The sequence below is a fragment of the Rhincodon typus genome, chromosome 7, assembly GCF_021869965.1.
Source record: "Rhincodon typus isolate 14 chromosome 7, sRhiTyp1.1, whole genome shotgun sequence".
Taxonomy (NCBI): domain Eukaryota; kingdom Metazoa; phylum Chordata; class Chondrichthyes; order Orectolobiformes; family Rhincodontidae; genus Rhincodon; species Rhincodon typus.
Genome location: NC_063338.1, coordinates 303,505 through 326,587, shown reverse-complemented (window position 1 = coordinate 326,587; position 23,083 = coordinate 303,505). Strand labels below are relative to the sequence as shown.

Genomic DNA, 23,083 nt, shown 5'->3' with positions numbered 1-23,083 from the left:
GCTGAATGAGTGAGTGAATCCCTTTCCACACTCCGACCATGCATTTGTATAGAACAGTAAAATCTCCCAAGATTCTTCACAGTTGACCAAAAACATGGCCAAAGAAGTTGATTTTAAGAAGTACTTTAAAGGAGGAGAGGGCTTGGGGCTCAGCAATGGAAAGCACAGCCACCAATGGCAGAATGATGCAGGTGAGGGATATGAAAGGGGTCAGAAATGAAGGAGTACAGAGTGCTTGGATGTCGTGAGACTGGAGGAGGTTCCAGAGACTAACAATAAGTGGGGAGGGGGAAGAAGCTGCCTCTACGGAACTTCAAGCACGGCTCTGAAATGGATCCAATCAGGTCATGACCATGGCTGTGCGGGAGATGTCTGCTGCTTCCAACAGGATAACAGGTTTATACAACTTACAAAATCGTCACTAATCTCCACAAAGCTGGTCTGCAACAGAGTGGGAGTGGTGGGTGGAGGGATGTGACAATGGTCGGTACCCATCTCCCAGCCCACTTACTCTAGGCAGTATCAACACGCTGTTCCCCGGCACATTATCACGCTCTCTCCCAGGACAATGGCTGAGTTTTGTCCTGCCGCCCCTTTTTGTACCAGCTGAGTGTGCTCTCTACAGGACCTTTCTGTTTGCCATGAACAGTATGTTGCCATCAAGTCAAAGCAATATTCTGTTTATCACACTAATATGTAATGTGGTGTGTAAGCTTCAGTGCCAGCGTGAGGCCAGGTGTCTGCTCCATATGTCCCAAGGATTGGGAGATCATATCAAACAGTATGTTTCTTCGGCCAGTCACAGCAAACAAGGTGTCCTATCAGCCTGTGCTTGCAAAACTCACAATACATCAAGTGTGATTCTGCAACTGGACAGTTTTTACGCAGATAGTGAGGGCTCTGAGGCTGGAGGAGATTACAGAGATATGGGGGGTTGTGAGGCTAGAGAGGAATTATAGAGATAGGAAGGATTGAGAGGCTGGAGGTGATTATAGAGATAGGGACTGTTGTGAGGCTAGAGGAGATTACAGTGATAGGAGAGTTGTAGAAGCTGGAGGAAGTTACAGAGAGAGGGAGGATTGTGACATTGTGAAATTACGGAAATGGGAATTTTGTCGGTACTGGAGGAGGTTACAGAGGTTTGTGATGATGTAGAAGATTACAGAGATAAGAATGGTTGTAGGGGCTGGAGGAATTTACAGAGATAGTGAGAATTATCGAATCATGGAGTTATACAGTACAGAAACAGAACATCCAGTCCAACTTCAGTCCAAGTTCTGAGGAAGGGTCATTTGACCTGAAACATTAACTCTCATTTCTCTCCACAGATACTGCCAGGTCTGCTGAGCTTCTCCAGCAATTTCTGTGTTTGCTTCAGCCCAACTTGCCTGTGCCGAACAGATATCCCAATTTAACGTAGCCTCATTTGTCAGCATATAGCTCTGAACGCTTCCTGTTCATATACACATCCGGATGCCTTTTAAATGTTGTAATTGTACTAGCTTACACCATGTTCTCTGGCAGCTCATTTGATACATGCACTACCCTTCTGCTTGGAAAAGTTGCCCCTGAGATCCCTTTTAAATCATTCCTCTCTCACCTTAAACCTATGCTCTCTCATTTTGAACTCCCCTATGCTAGGGAGAAGACCTTCGCTATTTACCCTATTCATGTCCCTCATGATTTTATAAAACACTATAAGGTCACGCCTTAACCTCCAATGCTCCAGGGAAAAAAGACCCAGCCTATTCAGCCTTTCCCTTTAGCTCAAACTCTCCAATCCCAGCAACATCCTTATAAATCCTTTCTGAACCCTTTCAAGCTTAACAACATCTTTTCTAAAGCAGGGAGACCAGAATTGAATGCAGTATTCTAAAAGTGGCCTCACCAATGTCCAGTACGGCCGCTATATGACCTTCCAACTCCTGCACTGGCAAATGAAGGCAAGCGTGCCAAACCCGTGCTTCACTACCCTGTCTATACACAACTCCACTTTCAACGAACTATGCACCTAAACCCCTCGGTCTCTGTTCAAAAACACTTCTCGGACCCTACCATTAACTGTATATGTCAGTACTGTGGTGTAATTAAAGCAAATGCACTGCACCATTCAAGAAGGCAGTTCACCACCACTTTGTCCAAGTCAACTAAAGATGGACAAGAAATACTCATCTGGGCAGCAAAGAGCCATCCCATGCTTAAATTAAAATTGAGATGGGTTTCTGTTTCTTTGGAGAGGTAGCAGAGGCTCAGATAATTCTCCTTGGAGCTGAGAGGTTAAGCAGTGATTTAGTTGATGGAGAGAGAAATTATTAATATTGTCACAATGTTTGCTTACAGATAATTGGCAAATAATGAAATTATGAAGATTATGTGAATCTGGAACAGTCCGAACATCAGCTGGATGCAGATTTAGCAGTTACTGTCAAGAGATTTGGAATTCTGGGAGTTGTAGTCAGTGCAGCCACTAGGGCCATATCTCTGGGAAGTGGATGAAAAGTCGGATGGGATGTGGTGGGTACAGGATCCCATTTCAGGCACACACCACCTGTGGGCTGTGGCTGGATTTTACTGATAAAATAGCAAAGAAGGCATTTGGTATGCTTGCTTTCATTGGACAGTGCATTGAGTACAGGAGTTGGGAAGTCATGTTGTGGCTGGACAGGACATTCATTAAGCCACTCTTGGAATACTGCATTCAATTCTGGACTCCCTGCTATAGGATAGATGTTGTGAAACTTGAAAAAGTTCAGAAAAGATTTACAAAGATGTTGCCAGGGCCAGAGAATTTAAGCTATAGGGACAGGCTGAATACGCTGGGCTATTTTTCCTGGAGTGTCGAAGGCCGTGGGGTGACCTTTTCGAGGTTTATAAAATCATGAGGGCCATGGATAGGGTGAATAGTCAAGGTATTTTTCTCAGGGTAGGGGAGTCCAAAACAAGAGGGCATAGGTTTAAGGTGAGGGGCGAAAGATTTAAAAGGGACCTGAGGGGCAACTTTTTCACACAGAGGGTGGTGCGTGTATGGAATGAGCTGCCAGAGGAAATGGTGGAAGATAGTACAATTACAACATTTAAAAGGCATCTGGATGGGTATATCAATAGGAAGGGTTTAGAGGGATATGGACCAAATGCCTGCAATTGGGACTAGTTTATCTAGGATAACTGGTTGGCATGGACGAGCTGGACCGAAGCGTCTATTTCTGTGCTGTCTATCTCCAGGAACCTCTAATCCAAACAATCTTCAAACATCAGGCATAAAGACTCAGAACAGGTCACCAGACATGAAATGTTAACTCTGATTTCTCTTCACAGATGCTGCCAGACCTGCTGAGATGTTCCAGCAATTTCTGTTCATGTTTCTCATTTACAGAATCAGTAGTTCTTCCAGTTTTTATAAAGACTTGAGAGACTTGGGTGACAGCTTTTGGGGGAGTAGCGGAATAGGTGACTGTGACAGTGAACCCCCAGAAGCATCCTCAGGGAAGGAGATATGGGCTAAAAGCAAGGAGATAGTCTAAGGAGTTATCATTCCAAATTTAGATAAGGAGGGAGTATGTGGGATATAGTGATTTATACTTATAGAATGAGAGGTATAATCACATCATCCAGAATAATATGCTCTGAATGTCTATCCTGTACTTGCAATACATTCTTTTCAAAACCATGTTATTCGTCTTGAGCAATGACATTGCATTGAGGATGATTTCCTTCTATTCCAGTGATATGGGTCCAAGGTTATTAATTGCTTTTATGCTGAATCCACAAGCACTGCCACGTGTGGGGCAGGTGATATTTGCTGAAGGGAGTGGGTGTGATGCTTGCATTTTCACATTTTTTTTCATTGTGATCTTTGTTCTCCATCTGGGAATGTTTGAGATATTCAAAATTGTTGACGTCTTCACAGATGTTTCTTCTCCAAATTGGATGGCCTAGCGATTGGGGATATTGCATTTGTTTTCAGAGAAAATGTGGATTTATAATGAACACATTTCTCTGCCAGCCTGGAAATCTCTTTCCATGAAGATGCTTTCTCAGGCATGCGGATGATGTGAACTGCTTAATGCTGTTGATTGATCACAACCAGTGCCTCAGTTCAAAGCTCTTCAGTCTGATCTGCACTTTTCATAACCACTTTCCTGTACTATACAGTGTGAAAGTACCGCATGTGACAGTTGCAAGGTGAGGAATGGAGTGAAACAAATGTCAATGCCAAATCGAAAACCACAAAGATGTCTAATAATCATAAATGATAATAATTCCTCTTAGGGAGCTAATACATTGTGAGAGTGAATGATGAGATGAGAAATTAGATCAATGCATTTGAAGTCACTGCTCTCCAACATTTTGACTCCTTTTAATGCTTCAGAATCTGTGTTACCCAAAATAAAGTTTTTTTGGGGTGGAGTGGCTGAGAATTGCTGATCACTGGGGGAAAAGGAGGCAGCTGAGATCTTAATAACAGATTATTAATGTATTTGGACCTGGGTTATTAATGTAATAACATTGCGATTATCCATCTTTTACAATCTTCAAATGACTGTAATGTAACAGGAACCATTAATGGGGCTCTGATTATTAATTCCAATAATATCACTATTTTACAAATTAGTGGCAATTGTTGGTTAAATTATTTCCCAATTATTGAAGGGAGAAGCAACTGATTGTTATTGAAACGGCAACTGTGCAAATAATTAAATCCTGATTCATCATAAACCCATACAATAGAATCTTAAGAGCGCAGAAAGTGGCCATTCAGCCCACTGTGCTGGTCCTGTCTCTGTAAATGCTGACAATCTGTCCCACTCCTCTCGTCCTCCCTCACACTGAAAACCTTTCCTTATTGGGGAAAAGTCTAAGTCACCTCGGAAGGTTACTGTTGAATCTTCTTCCACCAGACATTCAGATAATGTCCTCCAGATCATCAGAACTCACTGAGTAAAATCATATCTCTCCTTATCCTCACCTGGATATTTTGCTACTTACTTTAAAAGTTGTGTTCTGTGTTACCAGCCATCTTTCAGTGGAAACAGTTCATCATGGAATCTGTACACTGTGGAAGCTGGCCTTTCAGCCCATTAGCTTCACACAACCCTCTGAAGAGCATCCCACCCAGACCTACCCCTAACCTATCCTTGCATTTCCCACCCTAGACACTATGGGCAATTTAGTATGACCAATCCACCTAACCTGCACATCTTTGGACTGTTGGAGGAAACCGGAGCACCCAGAGGAAATCCACACAGACCCAGGGAGAATGGGCTAACTCCACACAGGCAGTTGTTCGAGGCTGGAATCGAACCTGGGTCCATAGCGCTGTGAGGCAGCAGTGCCAACCACTGAGCCACCATCCCCTATGTAGATGAAAATTCCTAAGCTATTTCCACACCGTGATAAAATCATTCTTTAACCTTCTGTGCTTGAAGGCAAATAGCATACAATCTGAAGTGATATGTAATCAGAAGCTCTTTTTGAGTTCAAATTTAACACCAAGATTGTATGGTTGAGCCTCAGAAATTTCCATGGAAAGGGATGTATTTGGTAGTTAAGGAATTTGTAGTGGTGACTGAAGACAATAGCTTTGGTCTCCTCAATTTTCATTTGAAGGAAATTTCTGTTCATCTAATATTGTATGTGTGATAATCTGGTTGATAATTTAGCATGATTGAGATAGGAGAGAAATTGGAAAATGTAATGAGGTGAGGATTCAAAGAAGGACTTTAGGGCAGTTTTGTCTGGTGAGCGCTGGGAAGGGAGGGATACGGCAGAGATAACTGATCCGATGGACCCTCTCTGAGTGACAAAGTTATTAGCTCCTCACTTGTTGCTGAACTTGGGGATGGAGGAGATAGGGAAAAGCACTTGAAAGTGGAGCAGGAATAGACCATTCAGACTTTGAGCCTGCTCCGCCAATAATCAGACAATGGCTGATCACTTACTTCCTGCATTATTCTCATTATATCATCCACCTGTTGATTTATGATTTGAACATCTTCAATGATTGCAAATGCTCAATCTCAATGAAGTATCACCCTTGTCTTTTTTTTTATTTTACCATGTGATGTGGGTGTTGCTGGCTCTGCCAGCATTTATTATCCAACCCTAATTGCCCAGGGAAGGTGGTGGTCAACTGCCTTCTTGAATGTTTGCAGTTCTTGGCTGTTGGTGCATCCTTAGTGCTGTTCCATATTTTTGACCCAGTGATGATGAAAGAAGGTGATTTTGGTTCAAGTCATGATGGAGTATGGGTTCAGAGCAAAGTTACAGTATGTGGTAGAAGTGATAGTCCCATGCATCTACTGTCTTTGTCTTTCTAGGCGGTAGGAGTCGTGAGAAGGTTCTGTTGGAGGAACTTGGTGAGTTACTGCAGTGCATCTTGTGGCCCGTGGTACATATTTCTGCAACTATGCTTCAGTGATGAGGGAAATGAATGTTGAAGCTGATGGTTGTGGTGCCAATCTGGGAGGCATTTGCATCCTTTGCATTTCACATACCAAAGCTACTTTAAAAGTCCACTTATATATTTCTTGTGAGCTTCCATTCATGTTCTTTTCCCCTTTCATCAGCTTCTTGGTCATCCTCTGTTGGATTATAAATTACTCCCAATCCCCTGGCTTTTCACTTTTTTCTTGAAAACTTCCCAGCCACTACCTTTGATCTGATTTATTATTCCTGCTGTATATTTTTGTCTTGAAGAAATATATAACTTTTGCAAACCATGCAATACTTCTTCAAATGCTCCCTACTGCCTATGTACTTTCATATCAGTTTGTGTATTTTTCCAATCCATTTCAGTCTTCATTGTTTCAAATGTTCAGATTTTACCCCCTAATTCCAGAAAAACTAAATCACTTTCAAACTTGATTAAAAATTCCACCATATGGTCTCAATTCAAGAAAAGCTTCTTAACAGCAAGGTTATTAATTACCCCTCACTTTACAGAATACTAAACCTAAAACAAACTGAATACTGCTTGGTCCTTCAATTATCTGCTTCAGAAATGCTTCAGTACAAACTCCAGAAATTGACCCTCCAAAGCATTCATGCTGATTAGGTTCACCCAGTCTGTACGGAAATTGAAGTCACCCATTATTACTGTATGACACATACTACATGGAAATCTAGTTTTCTGATTTATATTCAAAAGGAATTGTTCAGGGTAGGAAATCAATTTGACAGTTTATGTGTTCAATGCAAAATCTAAATACTTATCTTTACCCATAGTATTATCACTGAAAGCTGGGTTGGATGTTTTAACACTCTTGTGACCTGGATGTGATTAACAGCAAATCACAGCTCCTGAAATCACTCGTGGACTTGCTGCTATCTCTGCAGGTGTGCTACGGGTGGGGTTTCTGAGTGAATCCTTTCCCACCTTCAATGCAGATGAATGGCCTCTCTTCAGTGTGAACTCACTGGCGTACAGTGAGTTGACAGGATCATCTGAACCCACTCCCACAGTAAGAGCACTGAAAGGTCTCTCATTGGTGTGAACAACCCCCCAGAACTTTTAAAACACTTACCTCGTTCTGGACATTTAAAACACCTCTCATTGGAGTGAACATGTTGATAATGTATCAGTCCCAGGATTTTACATAGCACTTCCCACAGTCTGTACATTTTAAAAGTCTCTCTCACTGGTGTGTCTTGAAATAGATTTTCTGAGTGAATCCCTTCCTACACAGGGAGCAGATGAAAGGTCTTTCTCCGGTGTGAGTGCGCTGGTGCGCCGTGAGACAAAATGACCACTTGAACCCAATTCCACAGTGAGCGCACCTGAACTGTCTATCAGAAGTGTGAACTTGTTGGTGTAACTTCAGGTCTCCAGAGCTTTTATAACTCCTCCTAGAGTCTAGACATTTGAAATGTCTCTCCTCGGTGTGAACTTTTGTTTGTGCAATCTTTTGATCTCTCTGGCTATAAATTATGTGCCTGTGTGCTTCTCTTTATTTCACCTGAAGAAGAAGCAATGCTCAAAAGGCTTGTGATTTCAAGTAAACCTGTTGGACTATAACCTGATGTTGTGTGACTTCTGACCTTGCATGGACAGGGGTGAGCCCTTCTGCAAACTCTCTTTACAGGGTGTGAGGAGGGAAGGATTCATAGAAACAAAACTCTAACCAACCACAATGGTAAAGTCACTCAGGACCTGGATATTATCCACGTGGAAATGTGAAAGGAGAAATCTTTCTCTGCTCTGAATGTAGGAAAATATTTTAATCATCAGGATAACTGGAGAAAACACAGAAACCACACACTAATAGTTCCAGTGCACCAACTGCAGAAAGAACTCAAGGCAGTTGCAGCCTGAAAAAAAAACACACGATTCACAATGCAGAGAAATGAACAGATATTCTCTGTGTGGAGAATTAATTATTGAACAAGGAGAGATTCAAGGATACCTTTGGGGGAGGTGATGGCCTAGTGGATTTCTCGCTGGACTGTTAATCCAGAGACCCAGATAATGTTCTGGGGACCTGGGTTCAAATCCTGCCATGGCAGATGATGGAATTTGAATTCAATAAATATCTGGAATTAAAAGTCAAATGATGAGCATGAATCCATTGTCAATTGTTGGAAAAACCCATCTGGTTTACTAATGTCCTTTAGGGAAGGAAACTGCCACCCTTACCTGGTCTGGCCTACATGTGACTCCAGATCCACAGCAATGTGGTTGACTCTTAACTGCCCTCTGGGCAATTAGGGATGGGCAATAAATGCTGCCCAGCCAGCGATTCCCTCATCCCGTGAATGAATAAAAAAAGACCTGTGCCATGGAGAAACTGTGGAAATGTTTGGATTGTCTGGAAGGATTCAAATGCCTGTCTGACGCAGTCACACTGGAGAGAGGCTGTTGCTTGTTCTGAGTGTGGAAAGGGACTCAGTCACCTGCTGACACATCATCATGTTCACGCAGAAAATAGACCTCTTAAATATCCAAACTGCAGAAAGTTCCCAAGAAGTTCCAAACAACTGATGCTTTATCAACACATTCACTCTGATGAAAGACCCTTTATGTGCTCTCATTGTGGGACAGGGTTCAAGTGATCAGCTGATCTCACTGTATACCAGCGAGTTCACACTGGGGAGAGACCATTCTCCTGTGCTGAGTGTTGGAAGAGATTTACTGCATCATCTTGCCTGCAGATCTTACCGGCAACTTAATTCTGCTAGGAGACCATTCACCTGCCCTGCTTGTTGAAAGGGATTCACTAATTTGTCTGAGCTGTTGATACAGCAGCGAGTTCACACTGGGGAGAGGCCATTCACTTGCCCCAAGTGTGGGAAAGGATTTGCTCAGTCATCCATCCTGTTAAGATGCCAGTGGGTTCACACTGAGGACAGACCTTTTAAATGTCCAAAGTGAAGGAAATTCTCCAAAAGTTCTGGTGAACTGACCGTCTATCAATGTGTTCTGACAAGAGACTGTTCTCATGCTCTTACTGTGGCACTGGGTTAAGCAATCATCTGACCTCACTGTATATCAGCGAGTTCACACTCTGGAGAGGCTGTTCTGCTGCTCTGAGTGTGGGAAGAGTTTTACTACTTCATCCAACCTGCTGACACACCAGCAACTTCACTCTGTGAAGAGACGATTCACCTGCCCTGAGTGTGAAAAGGGATTCGTTAATTCAGGAACAAAAACAAAGGTGCTGGAAAAGCTCAGCAGGTCTGGCAGCATCTGTGAAGGAAAAAACAGAGTTAACATTTCAGGTCCGGTGACCCTTCCTCAGAACGGAGGAAATTCGTTAATTCATCTGCGCTGCTGATGCACCACCAAGTTCACACTGGAGAGAGGCCGTTCTCCTGCTTTCAAAGTGGGAAAGGATTCAATCAGTCAGCCAGCCAGCCACACTGCTCAGAACCAGCACGTTCACCCTGGGGAGAGGACATTTGCCTGCTCTGAGAGTGAAAATTAATTCACTCTGTCATCCCACTTGCTGAGTCACCAGCAAATTCAGAAAAGTGGAGAGTGACTGGAATTTTCCGTACATCACAGCCAGGACTAAACCATTTTCACTTTGGGTCTCTTTCTGCTGATATTAATAAACTTCAGCCCTATTTTAGGGACTGATGTTCTGGCTGAAAAACAGCTACATCCGCTTTGTGTCTCCTGTCATTTTAATAGTACATCTCGTTAGTTTCGCCCTGTCCTCCAAACTCACCTTCAACAAATGCAAGGGTGTGGCTGTCTTCATCATTAAGATTGAGACAATTTAATTAGATGACCCTGCTTCTTCCCTCTCAGTTACTCGCACTTTTGTACAGGGAGCCATTCAAATGGGGAAGGAAATAGGAATATAAGTGCTGGGAGCAATATAATTTGAGGGATAGATACTCAAAAGACAAGCAATCCCTGTTTGCTCCAAGAAGTAAATGCAACTTAGATCATAGATCTGAGAATCCCTACAGTGTGGAAACAGGCCCTTTCGCCAAACACGTCCACACCGACCCTCAGAGCATCCCACTCAGACTCCTCCCTCTATAACCCACCTAATCTACACATCCCTGAACACTACAGGGTAATTTAGCATGGCCAATCCACCTATCCTGCACATCTTTTGACTGTGGGAGGAAAACGGAGCATCCGGTGGAAACCCATGGATATGGGAAGAATGTGCAAACTCCACACAGACATCACCTGAGGGTGGAATTGAACCTGGGTTCCTGGTGCTGTGAGGCAGCAGTGCTAACCACTGAGCCACCGTGCCAACCCCAAAGGCTAGCAACAGAGAACGTGTATTCCCCAACTGGGAATCAAACCAAACCTCAGTGTTGAGAGCGCCAAATCCCAACCACAAGACTGCCAGGGAAGGTACCTTCAGCTGCTTGTTCTTCTTCCCTTTTGCTTTTCCTATTCTTCCATTAAAAAAATGGTTTCAGCCGTTTGAACTGGTTCAAACATGTGGTGCTCCTTCAATGAACAATGATCAGCTCTTATGCTACACTGGGGAAAGAGAAGCACTCCGAGACAGGGCTCTGACACGGTTTGGTGCAAAGGACAGGTATTCTGATTCTTTTACCTGTCATTACTATGAAAATTGAACTGACATGTAATAATGTAAAGTAGCAATGTATTTACAAATGTAAGTTGCAATTTAGAATGAAGTGTCACTCATGCCATCGAAGTGCACTCAGAAAATTTCCTGTGTTGTTTTTCTCACCGTGTGCACTGTGTTGGGCTCTTCCTGGCTGACAGTGATTGACCTAATGCACAGCTTGGCTTTAAGTATGGAGCTGGTGGCAGAAATCCCAGATGGTCCTGGCAGTGTCGAATTCCTCCGTCACTGTTGAAACCACACAGAGTGCCATAGAGGCTTATGGTGCATATATATTATAATGAGGTGAACAGCAGAGAATTGTGTGAGGTAACTCATGGAGTGAAACGCTCCATGAAATTCACAGAAATTGACATCTGGCTGATTTTGTGTAAAATTGAGGCTGTTTTTCCTCTTGGGGTGACTCCAGAACTAAAGGGTGCTGTTTTAAAATTAGGAGTTGCCCTTTCAGGACAAAGAGGGAGGAGAAAATTTTACCTCAGACAGTTGAATGACTTTGAGACTCTCTGTCTCAGATGGTGGTGGAGGTGGAATCATTGAATATTTTTTAAGGTAGAGGTAGTAAATTTTGTTTAGCAATGGGATCAAAGATTATTTGGGGTTAGATGGGAATGGGGAATTTGGAGCACAAGCAGAGGAGCAATGATCTTATTAATTGGAAGAACAGACTCAAGGAGCGAAGTGACCTGTATTGTGTCCTAATTGATATGTTTGCAGGAAGCCAGGAACTTGGCAGTGAGAAACTCACCTTCTAGTTCCACAATAGCACAGTAGCAGCAGAATATACAATCTACAGGATGCATCACAGCAACTGATCAAGGCTCCTTAGGGAGCACCTTCCAATCCCAGGACCTCTACCATCTAGAAAGACAAAGTTAGCAGACACGAAGGAACACAATTTGCTGCAGTGTCTCCTCCAAGTCACACAACATTCTGACTTGAAAATATATTCCCTTTCTTTCACTGTCACTGGATCAAATTTCTCAGGCTCATTCCTCATTTAATCCTCAGTTTCTGAGTGGAGACTAATTAACATTTGGTTAACTGTAGGATGTCTTCTTCAATTAAATGTTAATCTCAACATGACTTCCATCAACTTGTCAGCTTATTTCAGTAAAAGGTGGTGAAGATTGACTGAAATTTATTTTGCAGACCCATCTACAGTTGTCTGTCTGAAAATCCTTGCTTATCTCTCCCAACATGGTCCCAAAATCTCAGGTAGTGGCCAGACTATCAAATGCACTCTCTGTAAAAGTTCATTGACAAGGACACTAACATCTCCATAAGAAGATTTCCATTAATTAGTCTCTCCAACAACTTCCTTTCACTGGAGTATCCATCAGCAATCAGCTGATATATTAAATTTAACCACATCTGGGGTGAGTTATTCCAAATCCAATTCAGTGCTGTTTTTTCCTTAACTCTGTCTCCAACTCTCAATCACTTTTTATCATACGATTTTACACATCCGGTTATAGTGATCATCCTGTTTCATTCATGAATGTTCAGAACATCAGATAGAATTCAAATGTTCCGATCTGATTTGAAACATAATGCGCTTATTTGTTGTTTATTTTATTTGGCATTTATTGCTTAGACATATGCATAAACATTATGTCTGGAATTGTTTATTTTAATCAGAGCCCAATCTCAGACAGCTGACACGTTTTCTTAATCTTCAGATGAATTTCATCCAAAATAAACCATTTTTTTGAAATTCAGGAATCACCTAAATTGTTTATCATTCGTTTGTGTTAAACTTTTAATTTTCCTTTTAAACTTCAAGGGAAATTTCCCACGAATGGTTAAGGTAGAAAGTTACATAAATTTCTCGTGTCAGAAACAATTTATGCCCACATTTGATGATTTACAATGATGACTTTACATCAGGGACAGAGCACTTGCTATCAATGTAGAGGTAACTTCCCCTTCTTCTGTTCTCAAGCACTTTATCTTGAATGATAACAAATGATCTGAGTGGTTAAGGCCAAGTCTTTGAAAGGCCAATCTTTTTGTTCATGTAATGTTTCATGAATTCACCTTCTAAAAATCTATAAAACCTGCTGCAACATCAGCTCTCGTGTTGCTCTGGAAACCATCATCATCTGTTTAAAAACACACATAGAGAATACACGTGCCTTTGTCCAAGAGCCCAATGGGTGAAGGTATTCATGAGAACCACAGGAGTAAGAGCTGCAATAATGCTCAGACCCAGTGCTGATATGGCTGATTGGCATTCTACTCCAGAACTTTTCAGTGATTCAGAAGTGTCAGATCTGAAATAATCTCAAGTAATGATGTGGTACTAATGTTCAATGGTTACTATCTCATCTCCAAGTAAGGATGATGCGAGTTCAACTGCCATCCCAACTCTTTGCCATAAAAGCTTGGCTAATATTCTGCAGGACTAAGGGCCACTGCATTGTTATAGATCCAGTCTTTCAGAGGAAATCTTTAGCTGTAGCTACATCTGCCCTCACAGGTGGAGTTAAAAATTTCCATTAAGTTATTTCAAAGAACAGGGCCGGTCTTTCAGGTTTACTGAAACCCTCAGTGATCATCACTGAATAGGGTGTCTATCATTGTTGTTTCTGTTGTCAACTCTATTTCTCTTCTCATAAATGCCACTTGACCTGCTGAGCATTTCCATCTTTGTATTCTGTTTGTGAGAAACTGTTGTGCATAATTTGGCTGCTGTATCTCCTACAACAGTGACTACACTTCACAAGGACTTCAATTCCTGTGAAGCACATTTGAATATCTTGATTGTGTGAAAATCATTTCATAAATACAAATTTTGTCTTAACAATGAAGGCTGAAGAACAGGTCAGTAACTGGATATCTATCACTCTTCTAATCAGAGAAATCAGGGACACAAACTGTGTATTTGATGTGATTGATACCTGAACAATTAAACACCAGTCTAGAGATTATTCACATCCACTGAAGTAAACCCCAGCTGTCAGAATGAACAAGGTTCAGTCCTGGGTGTAATAATAGTAGAATACAATCTCATATGACCTCGCTGGTGTCTCAGACGTGTGGATGAATCATTGACTCCCTTGCCACACACAGAACAACTAAATGGCTTCTCCCAGAATGAATGTGCTGGTGTTTCATCAAATCATTGCTGCTTCAAAAGTCAGACCAATTAAATGAGTTCTCATCAGTGTGAATAAACTCGTATCTGCTGAGATTGGAGGACCAAGTGAATTCCTTCCCACAGACGGAGCAAGTATACTGTCTCTCTCCAGTGGTGACCACGCTGGTGTATCAGAAGCTGTGCTGATTAAATAATCCACTTCCCACACAGAACAGATGAATGGTCTCTCTCCAGGGTGAACATGCCTATGATAAACGAGGTGAGGTGGGAAGAACAAGTGAATCTCTTCCTACACATGGAGCAGGTGAATGGCTTCTCCCCACTATGAACATGTCGATGTCTAGTGAGGCTGAATAAGGCTGAATAACTGACTGAAGCTCTTCCCACACTGAGAGCAAATGAATGGTCTCTCTCCAGTGTGAGATGGCTTATGTGACTCTAGGCTGGATGATGATAGCTTGAACACACTGGAGTGACACTCGGCTCGTTGACCGAGCAAATCCCTTCCCACAGACGGAGCAAGTGAACAGTCTCTCCCCAGTGTGTTTGCATCAATGAGATTCCAGCAGGCCTGGGTATTTGTATCTCTTCTTACAATCTACACATTTCCATGCTTTCTCCACGGTGTGGTATCCTTGTGTGTCACCATGTTGCCTGATCACTTACAATCACATAGAACACTTTAAATATTTGTTTTTTATTAAATTCATTCATGGGTTGTAGGTGCCCTGGCTGGACCAGCAATTATTTCTCATCTCGCGTTGCCCTTGAGAACGTGGTGCTGAGCTGTCTTCTTGAACCAATGCACACCATTTAGTAAAGGTGGACCACATTGCTGTTAGGGAGGAAATTCCAGGACTTTGACAGAGTTACACCGAAGAAACAGGGAATCTGTAATACTTTCTCCACTGCGAATGGTACACTTTTTTTCAGGTTGTGTACATGGTTAAAACTCTTCCAAACTCAATTCACTAGAACTGTCTCACTCAGGTGTTTGTTAATGTGTCTTGTTGCTTTTCCAGTTCAAACAATGTTTGAAATCTTTTCCCACAGAGAAATATTTCTCCTTCCACATTCAAAGGCTGATGACATTGACATCCTAATGAATTGACTGAATCAATCAGATGTGATATTTGACCTTGGATTTCTGTTTGCAAATTATTTCCTTCTAATTCCCTGTGAAAGGAGTTGACAGAGTCAGTATCACTACCACCGCAGGACAGGAAATCAGAATAGACAGTTTTCATTTCCACAGGACATTATGTCCTCAATTGTTCTTGTGGGAACGACCTGTTGGGAGGCAATAAGTTTCAGGAGGCAGCAGAGTTCAGACATGTGATAGTTTATTCAAGCAAATACCGGTCTCTGCAAGAACAGGCACTCGAGATACAGCAGTGTTGAATGTGCTCTGATTTATTACAAACAAATTCTCATTTTATCGTTTTTCTTGTTATTACCTCCCCTTGTATACAATTGGTTATTAATGCTGGGTTGCCAAACATGATTGGGTTTTTAGTACATCACTCTATATTAGTAATTGCTTGCTGTTGTGTTTGGATTGGACTATTTTAGTGCATAAGAAGTTATAACTTCGGATCAATATTTTACTACTAGGTAACCCTTATCTTCTAATTATGGAAGCTATAGTCTGTTTTAATCTGTTATCTCGTACCCGGCTGTAAGACAGTCAGAAACTTTTAAGTTTTTCCACCACAGAGAATGCATTGTATTTCAATGTATGTGTCAAACCCTGCTAGTTACTGTCCTTGCTAGAAGGTAAGGCAGGCTCCTTCTATTACTTCTAATTAGTTTTCGAACATTTCCTTTATTTCGGCATCTATATCTGTGATTATCTTGAAGAATCTTGACTAAACCTACTCTTAATTTTATAACAGATATACTGAAACAAAACTTAAGAGAAACAACTAATTGTTGTGAAATGTTCTTAACTAGGATAGCAGTTACGGCTGCACATCTAATCTTACTCAAGACAGACCCACTATTGTCTTATTTGCTGAGATCACATCAGGAAGGTCTTTCCCACACTCTGTAACTTGTGTCAGGCATCTCCTGCAAAGCTTGTTAGGCACTTTCGTTGGCCATTTTATGCTGTTCTGTCATGGGCAGCTGTAACAGTTCCCAAAACATGTCACCTTGTCACACTAAATGAAACCAAATTCAGGAATGAAGTCCCAAAGAGTTTCTCCCTTTGTCTATATACACTCTGTACCTTAGGGTGCCCACTGGTTTTGTAATATATCAAGTGCAACAGTGGACACTGCATGAACACTCACCTGGGCCATGGGCAAGATCTTGGAAGAGAGGCCAGCAGCATCATACCTAGGACAGAGAAGAAGCTGAAGTGAAGTCCACAGTCAAATCAGCCATGGATTTCTTGGATGGCAGAGCAGGATTTAGCATTTTCTGAAGAAGGGTCCAGACCCGAAACGTCAGCTTTCCTGCTCCTCTGATGCTGCTTGGCCTGTTGTGTTCATCCAGCTCTACACGTTGTTTTCTCAGATTCTCCAGCATCGGTAGTTCCTACTATCTCAGGATTTAGCACAGATAGGTTACGCTAGGTGAAAATAAGAAACAGGGCCCAATGAAATCGATTTGGCCCACTGAGCCTGCTCTGCTATCCACCAAGTTGTCAAGAAAAAGATAGATATAGTTTGTTTTAGGGCTAAAGGGATCAAGGGTTATGGCTGCATTGGCACCCATCGGCTGCAAACACCACCAGCAGCTTGAGAGTGTGTGCTGCCGCTTCAAAATAATATGTCATCTGAATTGATTTCTCTGACCGGGCGCCAAGACCCGTCTACGAACACTCATCTTCCAGTACCACCCCACCCCCTCCAATTATGTTGCGTCACAGAAGTGGTCACGCATGCGCTCTGTTCACCGAGATCCAAGATGGTGGTAGTTCACTATGCGCTGTTCTCGGGTAAAGGACCCGTGGACACAAATCCAGGACTTGTGGTTGATCACCGAAGTTTGAGGTATTTGACAAGTGTTTACAAACTCTCCCCTTTTCCTGGCTGCCTCCAGCGCTTCCTCCACGTTCACGCAGCCTCATCGCCTGCAGATGAGAAAAAACAGCATCTCTGCCCATTGTCATCGGGTTACCGCGCATGCTCTAGACACTGGGTGGGACGGCGCCTGCGTACCATTCGCCTGTGTCCTGCATTGGGGACGTTCACCACAGCGGGGGATGTTGGATAAGAAAACATTTTTCTTTTTGTATGATCCAGGGGAAAAGCGTGTTGCAGTCAGTAAAGTTAGAGAAAATATACTGCAGTAGTGGACAGTGAAGTGCAAGTGTTTTGATAGTTTGTTCAGGAAAACATTCTACAATGGTATGTTTCCAGTTCAATGAGAGAGGAGGCACGGTGAGACTTTGTTCTTAGAAATGAAGAGGGCAGTGTGTCAGTTGGAATAGTTAAGGACAGTAATAATTTTATCATGAGGTTTTGGCTAACTGTGGAAAAGGATAAATGAATCCGAAGTAAGAAAAATTAACTGGGGGAAAAATTAACTTCAGTCATTGTGGAAAATAATCTGGACTAAAAGATATGAAAAGTGGTAATTGTACAATGGCCTGCTTTTAAGAATAAGGTATTATTGATACCATCAAGTACATTATCTTAAAAGTGGAAGGTAGGGCAACAAAGCTAAGTGACAAATCAAGTGTAAATTATGAAAAAGAAGAACAGCGTATTTTTATGACAGATTTTTTTTTCGTTAAAGGGATGAGGGCATCGCTGGCTAAGCAGTATTTATTGTCCATCCCGAAATGCCCAAAGGGCAGTTCAGTGTCAACCACATTGCTGTGGGCCTGGAGTCACTTGTAGGCTAGACCAGCTAAGGATGGCAGTTTCCTTCCCTGAAGGACTTTAGTGAATGAGATGGGTTTTTCCAACAATTGACAATGGATTCATGATCAACATTAGATTCTTAATTCCAGATATTTTATTGAATTCAAATTCCACCATCTGCTGCGGTGGGACTCAAACCTGGGTCCCCAGAACGTTATCTGGGTCATTATCTCGGACATACAATTGAGAACTGTGCTGAAAATAGAACATTCAGAGTTTGGTGAAAAAGAAAATGAAGGAAGCTAAAGGTATGAAAGGAGAGTGATAGCCAACAAAAATTGGATTCCTAAAGTCTTCTATTGTCATATAATTAATAAAAATATGGCAATATCAGGAGGAAGGATGATTTGGGGCTAAAAAAGGGATTCATGTATGGAGGCATGGTTTATTGCTGAGGTGTTAAATGAATATTTGCACCTGTGTTCACCAAGAAATAAGATGCTGCCCAGGCCATGGTGAAAGAGGGAGAAGGTTTAGTCATTCAAAAGGGTTTAAAATTGATAAGGAGAAGATGTCAGATAACTGTCCGCACATAAAGTAATTAAGGTAGTAAATCTGGATGAGAGTATCCAAGGAAATGAGTGGAAATTGCAAAGGCACTTCCCATTATTTTTTAGTTTTCCATGAATTTGAAGGTAGTACCAGAGGACTAGAGAATTGCAAACATTACACCCTTCTTCAAAAAGGTGTGTAAAGATATCAGCAGCAACTACAGAACAGTCAGTTTAATGTTAGTGGTGGCAAAATTTTTAGAAACAATAATTCTGAACAAAATTAACTGTTAAATTGATAAATTCAGGTAAATCATAGAAAACCAGCTTAGACTTTTTCAAGGGAAATCATGTGTTGTAACTTGAAGAGATAACAGAGGTTGATAAAGGCAAATCTGTTGATTGGTGCATTGACTTCCAAAAGGTGATTGATACAGTGCTGCACCTAAGACAGGTGAGAAAAATTACAGCTCATGGAAGTAAAAGTTTAGCAGCAACTTAGGTTCTCGAATAGCTGAGTGACAGGAAACAAAGCGTAGTGATTAGTGAGTAGCTCCAAAGGTTAATGGATGTTTTTTTCAAGCTTGAGAATGGTTTGTGGTGAAGATTCTCAGGAGTGAATGTTTAGACCCTTGTTTCTCCTGATGTATGTCAATGACATGTTACAATTCAAAGTTTGCAGACAGTACAACACTTGGAAGATTGTAAATTATGAGGAAGGTAGTGTTGAATTTGAAAAGTCAAAAAGATAGAGGTAAGTTGGTAGAATGAGTGGAATAATAGCAGATAAAGTTCAATGCGGAGAAATATGAATTATTCATTTTGATAGGAGAAACATGGAACGATAATATAAAATGAAGGGTTCAACTCTAAAGGAAGAATCTAGGAGTTTCTGTGCATAAGTTGTTGAGGGTGACAAGAAATGTGGAAAGAGCAGTTAATAAAGCATGCTGTATCCTTGGCTTTATTAACAGGGGTGTAGCATACAACATTATAGAGGTGATGTTGAAGTTGTACATGACAGCAGTTTGATCTCAGCTGGAGTATTGTGTAATGTTCTGGGAAGAGAATGCTGGAGAGAGGCAATTCATCTGCTCTGTGTGTGTGGGAATGGATTTGCAACCTTACCCAACCAGCTGGACTACCAGTGAGCTGACACTGAGGAGAAGCTGTTTAGCTGGGAAGGGATTTGCTCATTCATCCATCCTGCTCAGACACCAGCAAGTTCACAAGTAACCACTGTGATGATCTAATTGAATGGCAGAACAAACTAGAGGGACTGAATGGCGAACTATGTTCTGATTATGATTAACAGCAAAATACATTCAGGCACTGGGGTTTTGTTTTCCGCTGATGTTAATTTCTAAAACTGAGCTGCGTTTCAGTATTATTTTGGATAAAAGTCAAATCAGCCATGTTTTAAAGATTTTACAATATGTTTGTTAAATCTTCTTAATTTCTCAATCACAAGTGTATTCTTTTTGCTGTTGTATCCCTCTCCCTTGTCTCCTCCATCCTCACCTCCAACAACAAGCAGTCGTGGAGGAGGGAGGGGCTCATGGTCTTCTTTGTCACTCGAGATTGAGACAATCCAATCAGTTGCCTCTTTAGCTTTCTTCCCTTTCCATAACTCACTGGGGCTAAACCTCCTCTGATGTCCCACTTTATTGAGCCCCTGACTTTGGACCTTTCTCTAGCTTCTTTCCCCTTACACGCTCTCTGAGTTCACCTTGTCTCTGAGACCCACCTGATCCCTCAACCCCATTCCCACTAAACCACTGATATCATCTCCTGGGAAGGAGGGGGAGGCCCCAAAGCTACATTGTTGGGGGGAGTTGGGTTCACACTGCACTGTGATAGCACTGTGCCTGTGCACTGATCTACTGTGATATGCAAAGACTAATGCACTCATGTAAGATTGGACTGTCCTCTGGGCATGCTCAGGATTGAGGAGGAAACCTGCAAGTAGACGAAGGGAATACGGAAATGAGTTTGGAATTCAGCCCAGGGAGAAGTGAGAGTGTGTGGGACTGAGATAAATAGGTTTGGAGAACAAGAGAGGAAAAAATATTCCACACAGACTGGAATTGTCTGAATTCTATCCTGTACTGACAGTGATGACTTTTTTATCTTTACAGGTTCTTGAAGGGAAAAAATGTTCAGACGGGAGATTCAAACTAAATATAAACAGCTGAATCTCACCAGCTTCTGAATGTGTAAGGAAAAATGTTCCTCAGTTGTGTCTCTGGAAGAAGATTTCAAACATTAGTGAGACTGGAAAGGTACAGAATGTTCCAGTGAACTGACTGTGGAAAGAGCTTTAACCAGTTACGTAATTTTAAAAAACATCACAACGTTCACAGTGGGGAAACCATTCTCATGTCCCGTGTGTGGATGTGGTTTCAACTGAACATCTCCCTTGGAGAGACACAAAGACACCCATACCATGGAGAAAGCATGGAAATGTGCAGACTGTGGGAAAGGATTTAGTTACCCATCCCGATTGGAAGTCCATCGACGCAGTCACACTGGGGAGAAGCCGTTCACCTGCTCAGTGTGCAGGAAGGGATTCGCTCGACCTTCTGGCCTTTGTTCACACCAGCGAGTTCATGCTGAGGAGAAGCCATGCACCTGTCCCGTATGTGGGAAAGGATTTACTCAGACATCCTCTCTCATGTTACACCAGCGAATTCACACTGAGGAGAGGCCATTCATCTGTACCCACTGTGGAAAGACATTCAGGTCTTCATCTGACCTCAGTCAACACCAGCGAGTTCACACCAGGGAGAAGCCCTTCATCTGCTCTACATGTGGGAAGGGATTCTCAAAGTCATCCAACTTGGTGACTCACCAACGTGTTCATTCTGAGGAGAAACCATTCAGCTGCACTCACTGTGGAAAGAGGTTCAAACATTCACACAGCCTCAATGACCACCAGCGAGTTCACACTGGGGAGGGACTGTTCACCTGCACTGTGTGTGGCAAGACATTCACAAAATCTCACAATCTGGTAGCTCACCAGCGAATACACACAGGGGAGAAGCCATTTACCTGCACTGTGTGTGGGAAGAGATTCACTGTATCATCAACTCTCAAGTCCCACCAGCAAATTCACACAGAGGAGAAGCCATTCAGCTGTACTTACTGTGGAAAGAGTTTCAGGTGTTCATCTGCTGTCCTCATTCACCAGCGAGTTCACACTGGAGAGAGACCATTTACCTGCTCTGTGTGTGGGAAACGATTCACCAGGTCCTTCAACCTAGCGGCACATGAGCGAGTTCATAAATGATTGCCGAAGGTAGGTTCTACTGTTATTGATTCTGTGAATCACATTCAATTTTGGGAGCCTGACAATATTAAAAATGTTTCTTCTGACGTACACAATGCTGTAACAGGCCAGAGTTTAATTTTCTGGGCAGATTTCCATTTTTTTCTTAAAAGAAGTGTTACCTGTCATCCTTACTCTTAATTCAATAACTCTCATCTGGAACTCAATTTCAAAATATTTACAAACTTTTATTTCTATTGTAAATTGACCCTTGGTGCAAAGTCTACAGTTCAGTGTCTGAACAGCTACTGCGTGTCCTTGAGAAGTAGGTACCTGTCAGGCAGGGAGGAAGTGGTCGAGCGAGGGAACCGTGGTTTACTAAAGAAGTTGAATCTCTTGTCAAGAGGAAGAAGGAGGCTTATGTAGAGATGAGGCGTGAAGGCTCAGTAAGGGCGCTTGAGAGTTACAAGTTAGCCAGGAAGGACCTAAAGAGAGCTAAGAAGAGCCAGGAGGGGACATGAGAAGTCTTTAGCAGGTAGGATCAAGGAAAACGCTAAAGCTTTCTATAGGTATGTCAGGAATAAAAGAATGACTAGAGTAAGATTAGGGCCGGTCAAGGACAGTAGTGGGAAGTTGTGCGTGGAGTCCGAAGAGATCGGAGAGGCGCTAAATGAATATTTTTCGTCAGTATTCACACAGGAAAAAGACAATGTTGTCGAGGAGAATACTGAGATACAGGCTATTAGACTAGACGGGATTGAGGTTCATAAGGAGGAGGTGTTAGCAATTCTGGAAGGTGTGAAAATAGATAAGTCCCCTGGGCCAGATGGGATTTATCCTCGGATTCTCTGGGAAGCTAGGGAGGAGATTGCAGAGCCTTTAGCTTTGATCCTTATGTTGTCATTGTCTTCAGGAATAGTGCCAGAAGACTGGAGACTAGCAAATGTTGTCCCCTTGTTGAAGAAGGAGAGTAGAGACAACCCTGGTAATTATAGACCAGTGAGCCTTACTTCGGTTGTGGGTAAAGTGTTGGAAAGGATTATAAGAGAGAGGATTTATAATCATCTAGAAAGGAATAATTTGATTAGGGATAGTCAACACGGTTTTGTGAAGGGTAGGTCGTGCCTCACAAACCTTATTGAGTTCTTTGAGAAGGTGACCAAACAGATGGATGAGGGTAAAGCGGTTGATGTGGTGTATATGGATTTCAGTAAAACGTTTGATAAGGTTCCCCACGGTAGGCTATTGCAGAAAATACGGAGGCATGGGATTGAGGGTGATTTAGC

At 42.2% G+C, this 23,083-nt stretch overlaps 1 protein-coding gene across 3 annotated transcripts in view; it reads left to right on the top strand.

Annotated features, from left to right (window-relative positions):
- The first annotated feature begins 17,037 nt into the window (after positions 1 to 17,037).
- Positions 17,038 to 23,083, top strand: part of LOC109912544 (gastrula zinc finger protein XlCGF7.1-like) — a 10,049-nt gene continuing 4,003 nt past the window's right edge. The window contains exons 1-3 of one of the 3 annotated variants that reach the window (XM_048599456.1): positions 17,355 to 17,552; positions 18,128 to 18,286; positions 20,668 to 21,827. In XM_048599456.1, the coding sequence (XP_048455413.1) occupies positions 20,976 to 21,818 (843 nt within the window). In that variant the 5' untranslated portion in view covers positions 17,355 to 17,552; positions 18,128 to 18,286; positions 20,668 to 20,975 and the 3' untranslated portion in view covers positions 21,819 to 21,827. Of the gene's footprint in view, positions 17,163 to 17,354; positions 17,553 to 18,127; positions 18,287 to 20,667; positions 21,828 to 23,083 lie in introns of those variants that run through there. The other 2 variants (XM_020511974.2, XM_048599457.1) reach the window with 2 other exon arrangements.